This window comes from Salvia splendens, chromosome 14 (genome assembly GCF_004379255.2).
Source record: "Salvia splendens isolate huo1 chromosome 14, SspV2, whole genome shotgun sequence".
NCBI lineage: Eukaryota > Viridiplantae > Streptophyta > Magnoliopsida > Lamiales > Lamiaceae > Salvia > Salvia splendens.
This window is the reverse complement of record NC_056045.1, coordinates 1,698,841-1,714,769: the sequence shown is the minus strand read 5'-3', so window position 1 is coordinate 1,714,769 and position 15,929 is coordinate 1,698,841. Positions and strand designations below refer to the sequence as shown.

The window sequence follows — 15,929 nt, the reverse complement described above, 5'->3', positions numbered from 1 at the left end:
ATAACTATCGGTTAATCAACAATATGAACTGATCGTGACCACATTACATTCGAGCTAAACAATTATCGTGATAATTGTTTAGCTCGAATGTAATGTGGTTCTGATGTTCAAATTTCTTGGAAATCAATTCTCAACGGGACTCAAATCATTTTCTTATAATGAATTACTCATGAACTCAAATCACCCAATATATTTGAATTATAATTTGATAAATTAAAAGAAACTTCATTGAATACTTTGTAATATCAATGATTTAAATCTTGATTTAAATCGGTGAAATGAATTTTGGTTGAAAGTAGAGCTCAAAATTCCCAAAATATAGAATATCCAATAGACACAAAAATGAACCATAAATGAAAAATGGAGTATTTCTTCCCTATCTTAACTGCTAACTGCTGCAAACTCCCAAAAATTGAGCTCCAAATCCTCCAAAAATGTCGATTCCGATCAATTCCCTTAAACCCCAATTGCAATCACTCGTCTTCCCCACTCGCGCAATCACACACAAACCCATCACTCTAAAACCCCCAATTCCGCTCCGCGCCAAACCCTACCAATGGCGCCCCGTGAAATCTTGCTTCTCGAGCCAAGAAATCGACATGGTGAAGACCAAAGACGGATTCTACGCCGCCAAGGCGAAGACAGTCGTCATCTTGTGGGACCTCGACAACAAACCGCCGCGCCGGCCGCCGTACGAGGCGGCGCAGGCCCTGAAATCCATGGCGAAGAAATTCGGCGACGTGATCGACATGGCCGCCTACGCCAACCGCCACGCCTTCATCCACCTCCCCCAGTGGGTCGTCCAGGGCCGCCGCGAGGAGCGCCGCCTCGACGCCCTCGAGCGGAAGTGGCTGTCGACGCCCCCGGAGCCCTACATTTGCTCCGTCTGCGGCAGGAAATGCAAGACCAACATGGATTTGAAGAAGCATTTCCGGCAGCTCCACGAGAGGGAGAGGCAGAAGAAGATGAATCGGATGCGAAGCTTGAAGGGGAAGAAGCGGAGGAATTTCAAGGAGAGGTTTATCGACGGGAACGAGAAGTACAACGAGGCCGCGAGGCGTTTGGTGACGCCCAAAGTCGGGTATGGGCTGGCGCAGGAGCTGAGGCGGGCCGGGGTGTATGTGAAGACGGTGCAGGATAAGCCTCAGGCGGCGGATTTGGCGCTGAAGAGGCAGATGATGCACTCGATGAGCAGGGGGGTGGATTGGATCGTGCTGGTGTCGGATGATTCGGACTTTTCGGAGATGTTGAGGAAGGCGAGGGAGGCGAATTTGGGGACCGTGGTGGTGGGGGATCAGGATATGGCGTTGGGGAGGCATGCTGATGTTTGGGTGCAGTGGAATAGGGTGGAGAATGGGGAGATTCAAGAGAGTGATTTGGAGTTGAGGAAGAGGGAGTGTGATGATGATGATGAGAGGGGTGAGAGGTTTTCGGTTAGTGAGTTTGATGGGAATTTGGCTTCTGTGGAGCTGGGCTTGGATGAGATCATTGGAGCTATGGGGTTAAATGGTGTTAGGGTTTCATCGTTTTCGGAGGGAGAGGAGGAAGATGATGATGATTGTGATGATGAGGGTGATTATCTATTAGATAGTGATGATGAGGGGTTTCAAGAAGAAAATGGTGTATATTTGTGATTAGCAAAACCAGAGCGAAAAGATTGTTTTTTTTACACTATTAGCTTGTGTAATTAGGTTACTTGGTTGATTATTGGAAGCACGATTTGGTATCGTGGTCTAATTGATGGTTCGTTGGGATAGCTTGCTGGATTTTGAGTGAGTTATCTAAGAATGAGCATTGGTGTAGTATCTGATTATGCCTAGTCGGAATTGGATTCTATTGATTCTGTGACAGTTCAAAATCTTGGTTTTGAATGTCACTTTCCACATTGTTATGGCCTTTTGGATACTTTTGGCATATACATTATTTTGATATGTTTTGCATTCTGTTGGTTATATGTCCAAAAACAGACATTGCAATTTTTTAGTGGAAGAAAAAGGTAAATGGAAAATATAATTGTTAAAAGATTAGTATTCACATGTGAGCATATGATTTATTTATTTGCTTCTTAGAGTTCCATCTCATAATTTGTACTAAGTGGCAATCATGATTTGGTTAAATGAAATAATAAGGTATAGCATATTCAACTGCAAAATATTGTTGTTATTGATACTGTACATGTAAGTCTTAGATGCATTTTTGCCTAGAATTTCATTATCTTCAAATTGCATCAAGAGTTAGTTTTAATGGCTAACTAACTCTATTGAGATTGAAGGAATTATGGTATAAATCTTTATTATTGACACTGTCTAGCTGATGGTTGGATGATATAGACGTTGATAGCACGAATTTGATGTAGAATCTTGTTTCCCTGACTGTTTTTGATAGAAGAACCAATGCAAGTTGAAGAAAAAGTAGGGTGAATCAGAAATAATACGAGTTTGGACTAAAGAAAAAGGTAAAATCAGCAGATATTGGACATGAAATTTTTTACTAAATCTGCTCATGTCTGTGAATTTCAGCATTTTCCCGTTCGTTCGTACTAGTATGAATAGTTGGATGGAGTCACACTATCTCATGTTATGCTTTTGTGGAGATATACAATCAATAGCAATGGAATCTCGGGGAGGTACGTATTTCTGGCTTGTAAATGTCACTTAACACCTATTTTGTTTGCCTGTCGTTTGAATTCCAGCGTCTATGACATAAGATGTTTACGTTGAAATATTCAGTGACTTTGGTTTATTACTTTTGCTGCAATGCTTATCTAACTGCTGAGGCCTGTTACTGATCCAGTTCAATTTCACTTCGAGTTTCCTCTACTGTATCTTAATCCCTTCATAGATGTCTCATTTAGGAAGAATTTCTGATTTTCTTCAATTTGATGTAGTATATCAAAGCTTTATTCTTCGTCGTATGCTAAGTTACTGTCTTTGAGGCTCGTGTATTACTTGCATAGACTTCGCAAGGTTTGTTCCACATAATAATGTTTAGAGCCCCGCGTAGCTCTTCTGGATTATACTTGCTAATTGCTATTCATCTTACTCAAGCGATTTCGTGCTTCGACTGCAGTTTGGCTTGATAGCTGCAAGAACATACGCACCATTTCTGTTTTCTGGTTCAATTTTACAGGTTGTGGCACCTCTGTTTTTAGTTTGCAGAACATTTGGGTATGGTTGAATATGATTTGTTTTACAAGATTTATTACACTTTTGGCTAATCAACAGTGTTCGGTTTGATGGATTAAATAAGATTAAGTCTTATGAATGTTCTCGGGAAAATGCTACATAGGATTAATCTTGGACCATGTGCGAGCAAGTACTACGAGTTGTCCCACACATATAACCAACTCTTCTCTTAAAAAGATAACTTGATAAGATATTAGAGTCCTCCAATTTTCCAACTATTTGACATTGCATATACTAGTATGAAAGAAAAAAAAAACCATTATATTTAATCAAGTGTAAACAGTATTCAAGGAAAACAATTCTATAATACAGTTGGATTAAGCATTTGGGTTCGTACACATGTCCTCAAATGTTTTAGATTTATTTGAGTTTGGTCCCACTTATATCAAATCGTGTGATATTATATAACAATAATTACATTTTGATTAGACATATTTCTCATGATGTGAAGATAATACTCCAACAAATATTTATGGTTGGGATGTGCCTTCTTGACTCTTTCTATTCGTGGTCTTAAAGTATTTCCATATTCTTGATATGAGCAAAAATAAAATCCAACATCTTTCATTTTCTTGATAACTAAATAAATATACAATAAAATTAGAGGTGTTATAGTGTTATGTGTCTCAATTTTCCTTAAATTTCACGAAATATATCCCATTTATGTTTTTCTCAAATGTTTCAATTTTTCAATGTTCACCATAAAATTTCGCAATACAAAATCTGATAATGGAAAGTTGATTCATCACGTTAATAGCATTGTTTGTGTCTCCAATTTTTTGCATATTTATAAAATGTCCCCAACTTTAAGTGTGTTCTACAAAATGTCACTAAATTTGAAGAAAGACGAAAGTTGGAGATGTGAGAAAATGAGTAGCCCTTTTGATACTTTGCTAATACGATGTCGTTTGATGCATTGAATGTGTGAGAAGTTGTGTAGTGCCATTACGTATTAAGTCAAAGGTTTTGGTCAAATTGGCAAACAAAAAAGGACTTATTTTGTATCTTAGTTCGCGGATTAAAAGCTAGTGTCCGGATTTCTACCCACAATGAAATTTTCGATTGATCATTCGAGTGGTATCAGATGTTGTTCTTCGATACATAATCGTGCTTTTCAGGCTAGTGCTATTGTTTCTGCAGTGTGTGGGGTGCCTCAAAGTTCATTTTTGTTGTGTTTTTTATCGGTTGTTGCTACTGCTTTTATTTTGCTTTAGATATACTAGGCATTGACGTTTGTTTTGTTGTTTGGTTTGGGTGTAGTACTGTTTTCTTTTTGTTTGAAATTATGCGGTATGAATCTTAACCGCTTATCATGAACCTTTGCTTAATGTCTACATGCTCGAGCCTTTTTCTCTTAGTTAAATAATGGATTAGTCAAATAGGTCATGTACCGAACTATTATTTTATAAAGCTCAAACCTTATTAAAACAATCTTAAAAGTCAAATTAAAATATGATATTTGCTACAATACTTCACTATATCGTGAGATTATATTCGACGTACACACTCATATTGATATAGTATATAGAATAAATTCACATTCATGAACTTGAATTTACAACTAGATTTGTGTTTATGTCCACAAAAATTGACAGTGAAATTTGCAACTTAGTTTCTTGTGTATTATTAGGGCATCAATGTCAACATTGTTTTGCGGCTATATCTACTTCTTGTCAAATTGAATGACAACTTTGTATTAATTTGCTAAATTAGGCTTCATTTACTTTAGATTTTGTGGATGGGATCGATTGTGATTTTAAAAAAATTGGTCCTTATTAAAAATTTGGCCGACATAAGTACTTGTGTTATGAATTCTTGATGCCATTTGGATAAAATCTTTTATTCAAATATCATTTCTATGTTTTAACTTGAAGAGTATTATATAGTATAGTAAAACAGAATAAAAATAATGATCGAAAGTGATTATTAATTTACTACTGTGTGAGTGGGGTAAGAATAGATCTGCTCTCGAGACTCAAAAAAGATTTTCCACACATTTGTCAACATTCTATAAATCAATATTAATTACCGCATTAAATCGACAAAGCATGAACGTGCTCATCCTAAGCTCAACCGCTTTCGGTAATACTTACATAGGATAAATTAGCAGAAATATTATGTAATTTAATTATATATTGACTAGTTTAATAATTTTAAAAATCAGTTATAAAAATTAAGAAATTTGGATTTATTTACAATTATTTTATAATGGAGTTTTTTTCTAAAATTGTACTACTATCTAATATTATAATAAAAAGTCATACTTGAAATTTTACCAGAGATGATTTGTGCTTTGTACGGAATTCATATGATAGTAAAGTCAATAACATATTTCGGATGTATTCTCTAGTGAAAATTACATTAGTTTGGGCAATATATGTATGATAAAATTGTGTATTTTCATAATATACGAGAGAAAATGCATATATACACCAATATATGTATGATTCAAATATTCCCTCACATAGACTCACACTCAAACTTCTATGTCAAGAAGACTAAGTCCACATTTAATTCTTAATTATTTTTTTACTATAAATTATAATACAATAAAATTGTCAAGTTATTCATATCAATCCGTGAGTTTCGAATTGAATTGTATCCTTAATTTTTAGTGATAAATATCACATTCCTCTTATACGTATTTTACAAAAATTTCAATCCATTTTTAAAAATTAAGCCAGTCTTAAGTGAGATATTTATTCATGAATATACGAGTTATTTTCCAAATTTTCCAGATATTTACAACCGACAATGGATGCTATCGATTGGCTGAATGGTGTGTGTCTCTTGACTTATCATACAATTTCGATAAGTATATTCAAGCCAAATTTGGTCGAAGGACCCATAAATTATAAGTAAAAATACAAAATGATCCTATTCCATGTTAGACAAGTGTGGTGCATCCTATATTTCGATTTTAAATAATTTGTTTTGATTAGTTTTTTTTATTTCAATCAAAGATTAATTATTATTCAAAGAGAGAATCTAGCTACTCCACAAAAACTGTTTTAGACAAGACAAGGATAGATAATTTTAAAAACAATAATATAGCAGAATCTGAAAGCCGGTAGAGGTTGGTTAAAAACAAATACTAATAAAACATAAAATAACATATGATCAAATCAAAATCGATTTCCTCAATGAGATAAGAAATTGTATTATTTTTAGAGGGAACGTTTTTATGGTACGCAAACTTTGTTAAACTATCAATATCATTTTAGATTGTGAACTTTGAAAATATTATTTAAGGTCCGTCAACTATGAGTTAATATTAATCGAAATACATTTTTATTATTTTTAAATTTTTCCAGACGGAAATATTATCAATGCCTTGATGGGTGTATATTTTTGTACTATACTTATCACGTACTCATAACTTTTATATATATCGTTACTATATATTTTTGAAGAATTTTCTAAATATAAAATATTTTTGAGATATGGATACTCGTAAAAATTAATGTCATTATGAATAGTCATTAATGATACTTGAATATTGATATACGAAGTATTATTTTATTATTAAAAAATATATTAAAATATTTTATTTGATTTTTAAATACTATTAATAAATTGACGGAGTTTTCCTTCAAGGCATTGAAGGTATTTTCGTCCGGAAAAACTTAGAAATAGTAAAAAAGTACGTCGGTTGATATTAACTCGTAATTCACAGATCTCAAATGATATTTTCAAAGTTCACGGGGCAAAATGATAGTTTGACAAAGTTCATGGACCATAAAATTTCGCTCTATTCTTTATTAGGATCAATGGTGTGATATTGTTTGAGGATAAGTCAATAGATATGCATGCAATAACTTCGTTTCTATCTCATCGTATCCCATTCTGTTTTGCGAGCGTTGAAAATAATCGTGAATATCTAAGGCGATGAGGTTCTTTCGATATATTCCTATCTCTCTATCTCTATCTCTATCTCTATATCTGAGACGCTTGGATTTTACGAGACTCAGCGGACTTATAGAAGCGAAATGCTATCCCGACCTATCCCCACTCGAATAACGACATAATGTTTACTCGTTCAGATAACAATCAACGCGAATCTTTAGAAAATAGAAAATTGCTCTAAATAAAAAGTGGGAAATTTTGCACAATTATATATTACATGCATACATATTTTATTTCGGAAAATACACCATGTATGCCAGGTTGTATCCTAAATCATGTAATCAATGCTAATTAATTCTCAATGCTGAAATAAATTATATAAATATGTGGTTTATTTTTAAAATATCACCCTTTATTGGTCATGATTCGTACTAATAATTGCTACAACTTTTATTGATGTCCTTTTAAACATTTAATCTTGGTGCAAATTAGTCATTGACTTTCGGCCTTAATCCGCAAGCCCGGTCGAGCAGGATTAGTAGGATTCCACCAAAAGGCGGATTCGGTATACCTGTGGTTAAACCAAAAAAATAAATAATATGATGCATTCTCTCTATCGTTTATTGCCTCCTGGAATTATTTATAATAATTGTGGAATTGCATATTCTAAAAAAAATAGAAATTGTGAAAAGCATTATGGAACCTACGTTCTTTAAAAACAAATACTAACAAATATTTGTTGGTAGCTACTTATATTTCTTCATAGAATTGAAATTATTCACTCATATTATTGGCTGTTATGTGTGAGGGAGACTGCGGCGAATGGTGATGTAACACGTCGGCAACAAACAAAGCTACATTACGTTAATTAAAATCAAGTAGTTTCTGTTTTATTTCAATAATTTCATTGGACTAATTTCTTTCTACATATTTATTTAAATGAGTAATTATAGTACTCCGTATGGCACAAATATTTAATATGAAAACATTATGTTAGTATTATTTGTGAAGAACTTGATTTTAAAACTTTTAAATTTATTATTGATGTTAATATTAACTTATATAATAATTATAATTTGGTTGATCTACTTTCTTTATAATTTCAATAAATAAATTAAAAGAACAAATCAAACTTAAATTGTTATGCTATTTACAAAATCAATGAGTTCAATATTAAATCAAATGGAATAATCTAAAAATTATGACCCACAAAGATTAAGTATTTACTAATATTTCTATTGGTATTTAATTTCTAATATATGTATGCTCAAATGCATATATTAGTATATAACGTGTTTTTGAATTTTTTTAGCACATTAATTTCATATATTTGGAACAAACCACCGAATTGCATTTGAAGGAAACCCAAAAAATCATTAAATTTATGTAATCGAATTTTTAAAAATTAGAAATATAATTATATAATAGTAGTAGTTCTACTAAAATTTTGTGGTTAGATGTCGGCGTAAAACTTACACTCCACTATAATGAATAAATGTGTGGCGGCGCTGCCTAACTTCATTCAATTGGATTATAACTTCACACATGGACACATTTTATTCACCATAATTACTCCTTAATTGACATAGATTGCGAATATAATTAACTCACAATTTCTATAATTTTTCTGGTCAAACAACAAATATAAATCAATTTGTATTTTTAATTTCATTTATCTTAAATAATCAATAATATATAACTATATGATTCTGAATCTTATTCTAGAATAATGAGGTTATTATAAGTTAGACATAAATTCATTCGAATTCTGCGCATACTGTGATTTGCAAAAATCATAAGAAAGTAAATACAGAAGTCAATTGTAAATAAGTGCGATTTTCCTTTTTTGGATAACCCTTTCTTGTTTCATTTTTTTTCTCCATTCATTTCAGTGCACAATTTGCATAGTAAGTTATGACTACTATTTAATTTATTTATTTTAGGAGAAAAACTATTCAAATTCCAAAAATATAAACACATAAAATATTAAGTGAAAATGTGTATTCAAAAAATAGGAAAAAAAGAGGAATACAAATAAGTGACTACTTTTAACAAATTGTTTTTTTTACATTTATTTTTAAAAAAATACTTTTAACAAATCCTATCTATATTTAGTTGTGACATAGCAAACAACATTATCCCATGACCTCACTTTCTCATAATTCCTTTTGCACTATTCATCCATTTTATCTTTTTATATCATACTATTATTTTATCTAAACTAATATGTTGAATAAAAATGACTTTTTTATTTTTTATTTTCATAAGATTAAAAAATAAGGATAATTAACATATGCAACTACGATCCACTAAGCATATTTCTGCAACACCGGCACCCGCACGCAAGTTCGTGATTGAGCACAAGAATGGGGTGGGCAAGCTGAAACGCGGCCACCCATTTTCATATCCGATTTTCATTTATATACATACATCCACGTTTCTAACACTTCCTACAATCTTCATAATTTTGCTCACTTCAAAATTTCTCATTCTAAATTACGACTTTTAAGTCTTTCGATTTTACTTTAAGCACTTTTCTCATACACTGACTACTAATGCCCATACGACTACGAAATTACACACCATCATATGCCATCAAGCCGAGCCGAAGCCCTCCAATACTTCACGCTCATGTTTCGTTACGCACCACCCTTGTTGCGTTGCTGATGCCCGAGCAGCAACAACAACACAACGCACATAATAAATCGCAAACAAATAAATTTAAAAAATAAAAAATAAAAAAAATAATAAAAGCTAATATTAATATAAGAAAATAAAAACATAGTAATCCACGAACCCTCTCCTTCTCCACCTCCATATAAATACCACACCATCACCATACCCCATCATTTCATTCTTCTCCTTCTTCTCATATTCTCTCTAACTCCAATCTAACCCTAACCTAATTCAATTTTCCCCCCAAATTCCCCCAAAGCCTCAATCCATGGAAGCTGCCGTCTGCTTCTCCCCTTCCTCCACCTCCTCCTCCTCCTCGGAGCCCCCCAACAAGCGCAAGCTCGCCGCCGAGAAGCCCTACCGTGGAATCCGGATGCGCAAGTGGGGGAAATGGGTCGCCGAAATCAGAGAGCCCAACAAGCGCTCCCGAATCTGGCTCGGTTCCTACTCCACCCCAATCGCCGCCGCCCGCGCCTACGACACCGCCGTCTTCCACCTCCGCGGCCCCTCCGGCCGCCTCAACTTCCCCGAATCCGTCCCCGACTACGCCGCCGACCTCCAGAAGGACCTCTCCGCCGCCGCCATCAGGAAAAAAGCCACCGAGGTCGGCGCAAGATTCGACGCCATGATTGCCGCCGGCCGCGCCCCCGCCGCCCCGATCAAATCGGGCCGGGCCGACCAGAAGCCCGATTTGAATGAGTATCCGAGTCCTGAGTCTTCGGAGGAGAATTGAGTTTGTTTTTTTTGGTGGGGGATTTTTATTTTATTTTTAGTTGGATTTAAAATTTAAAAAAAGGAGATGTATATCTATAAGGGGAAATTGGATTATAGAGAAAAAATCTTGCTTTTGTTTAAAATTTAGTTTGGTGATTGGAGATTAAATTGTATAATTCTTAGTTGGATTAGCAATGGGAATTGATTTTGTCGTTTTCTCTCTTTGGAAAAATTGGAGTGGTTTTTGGCCTATTCGATTTAACTGTTTCATTGATTATGATGAATCGTAATGGAGAGAGATAGGTAGAGAAATTGGTCGAATCAATATTTGTTCATTTTATATTACTACTAATTTTGATTCATTTAGAGCTTCGAGACTCCTTAACCCAGTTTTTTTTCCTAGTTTGATGCGTATTTATTCATGTTTAATATTAAATTAGTCATTTTCTATTTTAATAAAATACGAACTGAGTAATTTTTTAGTGTATCTATTTTATTATCTCTTTTATTTCTATTTAATTACTGAAGTCATTTTTGTGAACGTCAAGTCGAAAATGAGTGAATCATTTTTTTTTTGGTTCTTTTTTTAAATTACTGTATATAACCTTCGATAAATCTCGGGTAGGAACAAATGATTTGATTAATTTCGTGTCAAAAAGAATTGATTTGATTAATTTGGGATGTCGGGGATAAATCTAAGTAACAAAGGTTAATTATCTATAAAATTCAGGTTGATTTCACAATTTTAAAAAAAAATCTAAATAATAAATCTTGAAATTAAAAAAATTTCTGAATTGTTGGAAGTGAGGCAAAGAGTGTAAAATTAGAAAAGTAATGAGAGATGATAAATAAAGATTAGTGGTCGTATGGTTGGAAGGTTTGTGAGGACTGCTCTAGTGGGCGGTGAGTGGTGTATAATGGGCAGGTGGGAGGTGAGTCATTTTTTTAATCTTTTTTTAGGATTTTATTTACATTATTATAAATTACACACCTCATGAAATGTACTTCATGCTCATTGTATTTGCTAATCTAATCTTCTTCTAATTCTTATCAGAACAATCTACTCTCACTTTCTTTCCACGTGAGATTCTCTTTTTTTTTTATTATTATTTGAGGGAAATTATAAATTATCTGAATACTCTTGATAATACTCCATTACTTAAGATAACAAAATACTAGGGACCCGTTTGATAAACTAGTAATACCTAGATATAGATAATTATATGGTCATTTCTAAGTATTTGATATCATATTTAAGTTACCATCTCCGCCCTTGTTTATCTCCATGGCGCCCATCCGAGCCCGCAGATTTGCCCCCAAAATACAGTGATATGTATCTCACAAATTTGGTCGGATAGCATATCTCCCTCAATTTGTTTACCTAGAAAAGAAAAAATTTCTCCTTCGTACCCTTGCGTCAATCTTCAGCCATATACTCCAAAAAATTTTGCATTCCTCCAAGTAAATTTGTATCAACTCTTCCTCCAAGTAAATCTGCGTTAAAATGAACAAGCAAATTCAAAGTCCATTGCCAAAATTTCCATTCGGTGCTCATTCATCACCAAATTTTCTCTCTTTTTTTTATAATAATGAAATTCTTTGTGAGCTATTCAATTTGTTGCCTTTCTTGTGATGATATTATTTTTATTTGTTTCCTTCAATTCAATATAATCGATGAATTTTTTAATTTTTGGAACAATTTTTTTCTCATAAGGTTTTTGAAGAGTTCTGTTTGTGGCTTATAAAACCCTACATGTGTGATTACGTACACTTCTTCTCTAGGATTTGTTTAAGGCTTTCTCATAATTGAGGTGAACTCATTATCTTCCTACCACAGTTGTGCACTGTTCTATTTCTTTGTGCAAATATTAAAGCATTACTTATTCAATAATGTGGTTTATCTTTGTTTTTGTATTCATATACCCAACAATCTATTGTGCGTAATTCAGGAATATAATGATTGGCATTTAAAAACTTATCATAGTAAAATTTTGTAATTTTGTATAGGTCTGCCTTATATGCTTGAGAAATTAAATCATTTATAAGTGAATTACGGTCCAATATATAGGCGAATTATTGACGTTTTACGTGACAGTGTTATAGAGCGAGCCGCCGTGAGAAATAAGGAGGGAAAAAAGAGAGACAAATGTGATATTGTTTTTTTGTTCCCACCTAGATTATATTGGACATAAGATTTAATTATGTCAATGCAACAAGGACAATTTCGGAAATAATTGAATTTAATTAGGACAAATTTGTCATTGCATATTTATTTCTGATTTCATAACTTTCCTATCAAACAAAGTGAGCTTATTAGAAAAAAAAATTAACTAGGATATCAAACGTGTGTTATTAAAACCATATCTTTCCCTAACTTGGTCTAAATATTGATCACTAACTAACCTATGCATATCCCACATCACTTATCAAACATGCCCTAGTAGTATAGTATATTAGAGGATTAATTAGCTCAAGTTAAAAGAAATATAATGAGAAAAGAAAGATAGTTATCCTTCTTCGAGTTTGATAAGAAGATATAGAATTATTTATTCCAGAAATAAAATGTATGAGGAGATGATCAAGTTTAGAAGATGGGCGGGTAAAAAAAAGAAGGATCAAGGTGTCAATCAAATATCACTGAAGTGGTTATACATTTCTTTTGTCTCCGATTGATTAGCACCCACTATATTTTCTCGAAATATTCACTCTTATAATTTGTAATATGAAACAAATAACTAAGTCGGGTATAATACATTACTATAGGAAATAGCAATCCTTATCCTTGGTGTAATATAAGAGAAAGTCTAGAAATTTAAGAGCATGCCAATTTTGAAAAGAAATTAATTATCCATATCATTAGTGTATTTTCAGTGAAAATGCTAAATTAGATTTTTAAATATCAAACCCCATAAAACTATGCCGTATATGTAAATATTATAATGTGCTCTCGAATCACGACCCTATCTAAATCGATCTATTAAATTGACTCTTATTATGGGATCTAATCTAATGTCAATTATCATTATCCAATAGTCAAATTTTATCTAGTAAGGGAGCATTTACTTCTTTTTGGGAAAATATATATAGAAATGCAGAATTAATCTATAATTAGCTACAATATTCACACGTTTATTTGTGCACTTCTATTTTATATACGTAAACTTTCATGTATATATGTAAGATCATGACCTTTTTAAATTTGTTAAGTTTATAATATTGGTGAATGGTGATACGAAGGTTGAACACATATACATATGCACTAATTTAATTCAGTGCTCCAATACATTTCAGTTTCACTTTAGAGCATTAGCAATGGGGCGCCTTAAGGGACGCCCTAAAGCCCTCCCTATGCAGCGCCACGTCAGCATTTTATTCTCCTATCTTTCCACAGTGGGGCGCCCTATAAGCCGCCCTAAAGGCCGCTCTAAGCATTTTCTTTATTTGAATATTTAAATAACTACAAAAATTGAAAAAAAAACCCTTCATTTCATTTAAAATTAATACATTACAATACGGCGTGTTCGTGGAGGACAAATGTCCGACGTCGAATAGGCCTGGGGATCTGCTCCGCCGCCGCCGCCTCCTCGCGCTGCATTTCGGCTAAGCAATCCGCTATTGCGTCATTGACGGCATCGAATAAGGCTCGCGTCAAGGTCCGAGGTACTCCAGTCGTCGTCGTGGTTCATTTTTGTTTGTGAGAGATTATCGAAATATGCGCATGGAATGTGAGAGATGAGAGAAATGTTCATATGAAAAATAGAATGACAAACGAGGTTTAAATAGAAAAAAAATTCGAAGAAAAAAAATGAAAACGTGTTGCATCGTACGCGTCGCCCATAATGGGCGGACGATGTCCTATCGTCAGCGTATCATCCGCGGACGATCTATAGGGCACGGACGATGCATCGGACATCGTCCGCGCACCCACAGTGGACGGACGATGGCGCGCCCGAGGCATCGGACGACCTATCGTCCTCCCCATTGCGGATGCTCTTATAGCATAACTAATCGAGCATTCAAATTATATATGAATGCTCCACAAATTATTATTATTATTCCGTAGAGTATAGTCACCGCTATTATAATATTTTTTTAATATGAGATAAAAAAGAGGGTGGGTGGAACATTCATTAATCATTATTTATTGCAGCTAGGACTTTTGGAAATTATTTTATAATAAGCATTATTTTTTTCTTATAACATAAAGACTTGGATTATTTAATTAATATATAATATTATGCTATGTATTTTATTTAAGCGTCATCTATAAGCATGAATAAAGTTTTGATTTGTATGTTATTATACAATTAACGGCATAAACAAGTAAATTTTTAGATATTCGAAAAATAAACTTAATATATAAAATAAAATAAACAGTTGTAATATAAATTAAATTAGTCCAGTGATCATAGATAATAGAATAAATTAATTTGTCAAAGTACATGTATAGGCTTTGGGGGACCAATTAGATTGGGCATTTATTCTTAACTAATTTTGGACGGCCCTTACCTTCATGTGATTATAAAATTATTTAATTATCGACGTACCAAACTATATTCCAATCAAGTCACCAATAAAATATGAAAAAAATACAACATTTACATCAGTCACTAATCAAGTACTACTATATTTTATAATTCTATTCTACGTATAAAAATAGTTTGTAGTGTTTTAGTATTTCCTGAAGAAATTGTAAAAATAAAATATATTGAAACAAACTGACATACAATATTTACATTTAAATATTTTAAGAAATGAAGGAATCATGCACCTATAAATTATCAATTGATCATTAAGATGAGGACTTTGGAATTAATATTATAATCAAGATACCATCTATTCACCAATTAATTAATTGATCATAAGCTATTGAGCTCAATTAGTTTCTGTTTATTATTCATTAAAAAAAATCGCAAATCCTAATTGAATACGTATATCTAGTGTTTACGTATATGGATACACTTAAAAATTTTTTTGCCACAGATGAATTGCGATCTTGGAAAAATCAACGAAAACGACATTAATATTTTAAGGTATAAATTCGAGTATGAATCTACAATCAATCATCATTTACAAAATTTCCCATCACTGATTGTCAAATCGATTCGTTCAATCATGAATATCACTCTCTCATTTAGGAATTATTTTAAAAGCAATTTGGAGTATTTAAAAATCATACTGTACAAAGTCAATATTTGAAAGACTGATTTGAACATGTACAGTATGGATGTCTACACATTGCTAAAAAAAAAGAAAATATAAATAAAAAATCTGAAAATATTTAATTTTTTAAAAATATAATTTTGTAAAATAGATATAAAAACATTAAGGCATGGACCGTCACCAACGTACATTTATCTTTATTCTTAAATAAATATGTCTAAGATTTTTGACCACATTAGGGCATCCGCAATGGGCGGACGATGGCGCACGCCCGATGGCGCGCATCGTCCGCGCCATCCATCGTCCGCACCCATAGCGGGTGCGCGCCATAGGGCGCGCACGATA

At 33.2% G+C, this 15,929-nt stretch overlaps 2 protein-coding genes across 2 annotated transcripts; both read left to right on the top strand.

Annotated features, from left to right (window-relative positions):
• Positions 1 to 338: 338 nt before the first annotated feature.
• On the top strand, positions 339 to 3,217 carry LOC121765882. Its single transcript, XM_042162161.1, has 2 exons — positions 339 to 2,966; positions 3,070 to 3,217. The coding sequence occupies exon 1, from the start codon at positions 435 to 437 to the stop codon at positions 1,632 to 1,634; it is 1,200 nt and encodes a 399-aa protein (XP_042018095.1). The 5' UTR covers positions 339 to 434; the 3' UTR covers positions 1,635 to 2,966; positions 3,070 to 3,217.
• A 6,656-nt stretch (positions 3,218 to 9,873) lies between these two features.
• LOC121765883 (ethylene-responsive transcription factor ERF011-like) lies at positions 9,874 to 10,653 on the top strand. Its single transcript, XM_042162162.1, has one exon. The coding sequence runs from the start codon at positions 9,976 to 9,978 to the stop codon at positions 10,438 to 10,440; it is 465 nt and encodes a 154-aa protein (XP_042018096.1). The 5' UTR covers positions 9,874 to 9,975; the 3' UTR covers positions 10,441 to 10,653.
• Positions 10,654 to 15,929: the final 5,276 nt, after the last annotated feature.

Excerpts from the sequence above, each read along its gene's own strand:
- LOC121765882 (XM_042162161.1), top strand. The coding sequence starts at position 435 with ATGTCGATTCCGATCAATTCCCTTAAACCCCAATTGCAATCACTCGTC.
- LOC121765883 (XM_042162162.1), top strand. The coding sequence starts at position 9,976 with ATGGAAGCTGCCGTCTGCTTCTCCCCTTCCTCCACCTCCTCCTCCTCC.